At 40.9% G+C, this 6,341-nt stretch overlaps 1 protein-coding gene across 3 annotated transcripts in view; it reads right to left on the bottom strand.

The window, feature by feature from the left end:
- LOC101631156 (E3 ubiquitin-protein ligase HERC2) overlaps positions 1-6,341 on the bottom strand; it is a 120,058-nt gene that overhangs the window by 56,756 nt on the left and 56,961 nt on the right. For all 3 annotated transcript variants that reach the window (XM_004693063.2, XM_012732714.1, XM_012732713.1), the window contains exons 28-35: positions 5,950-6,082; positions 5,688-5,815; positions 5,402-5,597; positions 3,238-3,371; positions 2,732-2,905; positions 2,517-2,653; positions 2,251-2,402; positions 1,077-1,268 (exon numbers count right to left, since the gene is read on the bottom strand). In XM_004693063.2, the coding sequence (XP_004693120.1) occupies positions 1,077-1,268; positions 2,251-2,402; positions 2,517-2,653; positions 2,732-2,905; positions 3,238-3,371; positions 5,402-5,597; positions 5,688-5,815; positions 5,950-6,082 (1,246 nt within the window). The remainder of the gene's footprint in view (positions 1-1,076; positions 1,269-2,250; positions 2,403-2,516; positions 2,654-2,731; positions 2,906-3,237; positions 3,372-5,401; positions 5,598-5,687; positions 5,816-5,949; positions 6,083-6,341) is intronic.

Here is a 6,341-nt window from a genome sequence, read left to right as displayed (position 1 = left end):
TGGTGGCACAGGGGTGATTTGGTGATGGGAAACCCATGGGGATTACAATTGAGATGAAAAAAAAAATGTGAAAAATGATGTTAAAATAAACTTTTTAATAAAAAAAAAAAAAGATAAGTTGGACGTCATTAGAGGTTTTATATTAAAAAGTTTTAATATAAAAAAGTATATATTAAAAAGCTTTAAAAAGGAACCAGAACCTACAAGGTGGGAAGAAATACTAAGAGTAACAGTCTAGTACCTGGAATATATAGAGGATTCCTACAAATCAATACAAAGGCAAAAGGCTTGAACAGACTTCCATGAAAGACACACCAAGGACCAACACGCACATCATAAATCAAACCATAGTGAGCTAACACGTCACACCTATTAGTGGGGTCTAATCCAAAGCACAGGGAAAATAACTAGTGATGACCAGGATAAAGAGAAACGAGATCCCTTGGTGACTGCTCACATAGAAATGTAAAATGGCACAGTACTATGAAAAGCACTCCTGACAGTCTGTCAGCAAGTTAAACGGGGTTACCGCATGACACGACAATTCCCTCCTAGGGACAGAACGGAAGGACTGAAAGGTGTTAAAGCAAAGACACACACAAACACCGCCAGCAGCACAACTCCCAGAGGTCAAAGGCAGAAATGACGCACATGCCCTCAGCGGCTGAGTGGACAAATAAACTGTGTTACTTTCAGATGATGACATGTTTCTAGCAATGTAAAGGAATGAATCACTAATAAATGCACAAAGGAAATAAAGGCAGCTAGAAGAGGCCAAAACTCATGTGTCATTTATATGCACCACCCAGAAGCAGACACATGCACAGCATCAGAAAGCAGGTGTGGCACTGCCAGCAGCTGGGGGAGCGAGAACAGCTCAGGGTCACGCTGCGGGTGATGCCAAAGTTACAGACTGTGTGGTGACACACACTGGAGATGTGCTGAAGGTCACTGAATCAGAAATGTAAAAGTGGATAACAAGGTGAATTTGTCATATGCATTTTCCACAAAGCAACCGAGAGAGAGAGCAAAGTAGGTGCCCCATTTTCACAAAGGACTAGGGCGATGCCACCTACCGATCAGCCGCAGTGCCGTCTGCGTGAGGGCGAGCGTGCCCGAGTTGAGGAGAAGGTCCAGGTTGCTCGCACCGTGCTGCAGCGTGAGCATGCTGAGCATCACCAGGAGGAAGCGGGCCTGCGGGGTCGTGCCCAGGCTGGGTCCTGACGGGTTCTCGTTGGTAATGGTTTGCAGGGGGACGGGCTGGATGCCTAAAAAGCATTGGCACCCACGTAAACTTCTTGTGTGTGGACACAAGCATATACATGAAGCAAAAGCATTAGCACTGTTTTAAGTTCTGTTTTTCAGAGAATTTCCACAAAATGTGGAAATCAGCTACTCTGTACTGCTTTACAACAGTATTATCCTGAGTAGCAATCTCCAGCTGCCTATGAAACTCATCACACCATTCCTCTAAATACCCCTGGAAGTTTTCGATTTAAAGTATAAGATACATTTCACTTTTTGCCCCACAGAACTAAACCCAGGATTCTCTGTAGATACTCAAACTATCGAACAAATAAGTTTTAATATACACACATACTTGTATATACAGTAAGTATATAGTATATACTAAGTATTGTAAAATTGGTAATTATACAATAAGTATAAATAAGCAGTTTAGGATACACATGAAAATATAAACTGATACACTAATACACATGAAAATATTAAAAAAAACTTTTTATTTCTATATGTCAAGATTGTGATTTCTGCCAAATTTTGACAATTTTGGAATCTAAGAAAGCTAAATACAGGCTAGATTATCATTTGAATGAACAAAGTTTGGACACCCCTGGTGGTGCAGGGATAAGTCTCACCACTATCAAGCTATCACAGCCACTGCAGCATGAGTTCAACCCCCAGCCAGGGAGCTGACTCACATAGTGCAGCAGACCTCTCCTGTCTCACCCACTGCCCCCCCTCAGCAGATCCATGTGTTCCACTCCCCACTCTATCTCTGGTGAATCTTCTCGCCCTCCGCACCCCTGGCCTACACCCTTGTAAGCATAAATAACTAAAATAAATCTTTGCATGTGCAAAGTTTATTCACATCTTCCCAAAAGCAAAACATTAGCATTTGTAAGTTTCCACAACACATAAAGAACCAAACTGAAATAATGACGTAGTCACATTTTACTCCAATAACAATGCTAATTCAACTATTTAACCATCAGGCATCTTTTAACTCACCAAGTTCTTTAAATTTGGCATTTGCATCCATCAAAACATTTCGAATATTCTGAACAGCCCAAGCATACAGCTTGCCAAAAGTCACTTCCAGCAGCATTCGATTAAAAGGTGGGATCAAATCAACATCCTTTAAACAATCCGTAAGGGGTTCCCTTAAACAAAGAGAAATCATTTTACTCAGAATATCGCTAGACTTTAAACTCCAACAGCACAATGCTTTATTGCAATGGCTTCTTTTAATTTAAAAAAATCTAATAAACCTTTACCCTATATCAACTCCTTCAGGAATAAGTCTTTGCCATCCACAGAACATGGCATACTGCACAGATGGAAGTAAGAAATTTTTGGCTGCCAGTTTTAAAATTGTATCTATGCCTTCCAGGCGAACCTCTGCTCTCTCCAACTGCAAAACATCAATGCAGACAATTAAGTGTTGCACATATTATTCAATGAAGAGCAAAATATTCTTCACAAATTTTACCTGTTTTAGAAGGCACTTTCTCATTTTTTCTACATCCACGGGCTCTTCTTTCAGGGCAAATTCAGCAATTGTGCTGAGAAGCGCAGACTGTGGATAAAGACCTTGAACATTCTGCTTCAGCCATTTATACTTGTGAACACCTGTAACCGTGTTCAACAGAGGCTGCCATTTATCCTGACAAAGGGAAACAATGTGTGCCATTAATTTATACTGCCCTTAGAAAAAGGTGCTCTAAAGCAGTTACTTGAATAAAACATAAATAAAGGCCAACAGGTTCAAGTTGATGGAATATTTTAACTTTTACTGTAAGTGAGAGGAAGCGCATCTCCAGCTATCGATCTGCCCAAGGCACAGAAGTCAAGTTCAGGAAGCATCACCAGGGCGGGGGTACTGAGACTCTTAGTAACACCCTGCTTTACTCATCACCCTACAAGTGCTCAAGGAGAAAGCAACCATCCTTGTGGATTCCTTTGTTATTCAGCCAGTTCTCACAGAAAATTCTTTACCTTGGGTGATTTAATTGCAATGGGTCTTTTGTCCACATTTATAGGACTGTGAGGCAAAATGCAAGTTTCTTCTAAATCACTTTCTTCATTTCCAATTTTTTCTTCATCATCAGTAGATTCTGGCTTCTTAGGAACTGTATTTAAAGACACCATTCGTAATAAAAATCACTCACTTAAATATCACTTTCAATTAAGGAATATTTAAATTTGTATGGAGAACAAGAATATTATAATCAAAGAGACAGGAAAACATTATGCTCAACCAAATTACTCTCTAATGGAATACAGGAATAATACTTGGTCATTACATGTAATCGACAGAAAGACATGTAATCAATCAACAGAAAGACAGTCAAGAGTGCCATCATGAAGTGAAGCTTTAAAGAAGAGGGTGTCTCGGAATCAGCAATCATTCTTAAAAGGGACAGATGGTGAACATTTAAGTCTTTGCAAACCATTCAGTTTGTTTCAAATAATTCTGCTGTTGACACATGAAAAAGACCGAACGTTGTGTATGCATGTTGTATTTCAACTTCATATAATTATCAAGTGTCAAAACCTTTTTTTTAATTCTTCCTTAGATTTAAAAAAAAATCACTATTAGATGCAAACCCCAGTCTCAGCTCATGGGCTGTGCAAAGCACACAGCAAGGCTGCATCTGTGCGTCCGGACTACAGCACTGGTGGTCTGTCGCGGTGCGGGCTCAATCAACTGGATGGCTTTTTTTTTTTTTAATGTCTTAAATATATTTATTTATTTTACATCATTCTTCATTTTGTGTATTTTTTCATCTCGGTTGTAATCCCCATGGACTCCCTTGAGTGGCTAAATGTCAGTATCCTTAGGAAAATTTCCACTGATTTTGCAATAATGGGGGCTACTTCCTTATTTTTGGCCTCTTTCAAAATTTTATTCTAATTCTCTTTAACACACAATCTAAATAACAGGCAGTGAAACATTAACACAGCAGGTCTGGGCTGCTCAAATCCTGAGAATTCCAAGAAAAACCCAAGTGTTCGCTTCAACACTGGCCCTTAATCGGCCCTAGGAACTGAGTCTGAGCCCACAGCATGCTGTGTGCGCCTGAGGGACAAGGGCCGCAAAACCAGGCTGGCCGACTGTCACTGCCAGCATGACAAACAGTGACCACCTGTTTCTGCCCCAGGGCTGGGGTCTGAGTAACTAGAGCAACCATGAAGGCCCTGAGGAGCTGTGTGACAGATGCCGCCAATGACAGCCCTCGACAGCAAGGCGAGCAGCCCCTTACTGACGACCCCTCGCCTGTCATTGTTAAGAGAAGAAACTTGTACTTAGAAGTTTCTTGATTTTCTTAACCAAAAACCCAACATCTTCAAAATCCATTAAATAGAGCAACCCACAATGAGAAGTGTCAGAGGAACAGTGTGGGTTCCACAGATGTAAGGTTCGGTGGCGAGGGACCGTCCCCTCAAACGGACATGACTGTCTCCCAAGTTTGTGCTCCTGCTATACGTTTCCTGACCTTGTGCTCAGCAATCTTGTGACAGGATTTCCTGATCCAGAGTGTAAGGGTTTGCACAGGAATTATCAATATTCAGGATGACTCCTAAAACAGTTTAGTCTTTCATGATGATATTGCTCATAATGTTCATCAAAACTCAGTTATTAATATTGCTTAATTACCAGGTCTATATAGAAGTCAACTCATAAATATATAATCAGAAACTTCTATAGATTTGCTTATAATGACAGTCACCAAATTTTAAAGTACATTATGCATTTTTATGCAAATTTTGGGTATTTAAAGAAAAAAGTTTCTATCTTCTTACATAATCATGTCCTGAAATACTGGAAATTATGCCGATTCCCTCTTCTAGCAAATGCATAATTCTAACTCACTATTTCCAAAGTAAAACGTCTTTACAAGAATGGTTAAGATTTGTTGAAAGATAAAGTGTTTCCATACATCTCATGGGCAGGAGAACCCAAAGTTACACCGTTACTGGCGTCTGGGGAAGCGGGCAGGATTTGTATACTCTCCTATAAATAGGCATAAATCTGGAGGCAGCTGTGAACAGCCTCATCTGAGCAGGGATGAGCAACAGCCAATGCTTCCTTCCGCACGTGCAGACAAAGCTACATGAGCGCACATACTCATTCCCCAAGTGCCTCTCACACTCCTACCTCTCTTTTTCCTTCTTTCGCGAATTATCTTCTGAGTTATCCTCCGCCACCGAGGCAAAGAACTTAGCAGTTTAAACTTGGACATTATGGAGAGGTCATTACAAACTGCAGGTCTCAGTTCGTTGAAGAGGAATCTCAAGCGTTCGATGACTGGTGCACAGACCTCCTTGTAAGAACGGCCCTGTTCTTGATGTGTCTACAAGTTAAATGGGAAAAGACAACTTCAGAACATATTTTACCAACTGGCTGAAAGGCCCAGAATTAAAGAGAATCAAAAACCATTTACCTTAATGAGTGAGCATTTTGCCTGGTAGACAACTCTACAAACGTCCACCACCGACTTAGGCAATGTTCTCTGTTTTACTTGCTCAATACCAAATGCGCCTGCATGAACTAAGGATAATGCCACATGTCCTGTGAAAGGCATTGAAAAGAGAGGTCCAGGTAGGAATGAAAGTCTATTTCATGTCAATTGAAAGACTTAAAAGTACAGCAAAAAAAAAAATAAAGAAAGAAAGAAAGAAAAGAAAAGAAATCAAGCCTCAAACCTAAATCTTCATGCTTTAAGAGACAACACAGCAGCAAGCGGCCGACCTCCTCCACAGGATGCTCTGGAGGAAACGTGATCGGAGTCGTCAAGTGGCACTGCCTACAGTACCTTTCGATTTGACACAGAAAATCCTGCAACAGAGACAGGTGGCGATAATTTCAGGGTCACCCCAGCACAATGTCAAAATCCCAAACTGTGTGCCACTGCCTGTGAATTGCCATCACACTTTGCAATGACTCCAAAACCTCCCACGTATGTAGAATTAAATCAGACTCTCGCCTCAAACCAGACCTCCAAGCAACATGTACATAAAGTCCCTTGCTAAGCCAATCAAAGAATGTGCAAGGGTTCATACAGCAAAGTCCCAGAGTACCGGGGAGGATCTGAGGG

This window comes from Condylura cristata, unplaced genomic scaffold (genome assembly GCF_000260355.1).
Source record: "Condylura cristata isolate star-nosed mole 26May11 unplaced genomic scaffold, ConCri1.0 scaffold00035, whole genome shotgun sequence".
NCBI lineage: Eukaryota > Metazoa > Chordata > Mammalia > Eulipotyphla > Talpidae > Condylura > Condylura cristata.
This window is presented reverse-complemented; position numbering and strand designations above follow the sequence as displayed.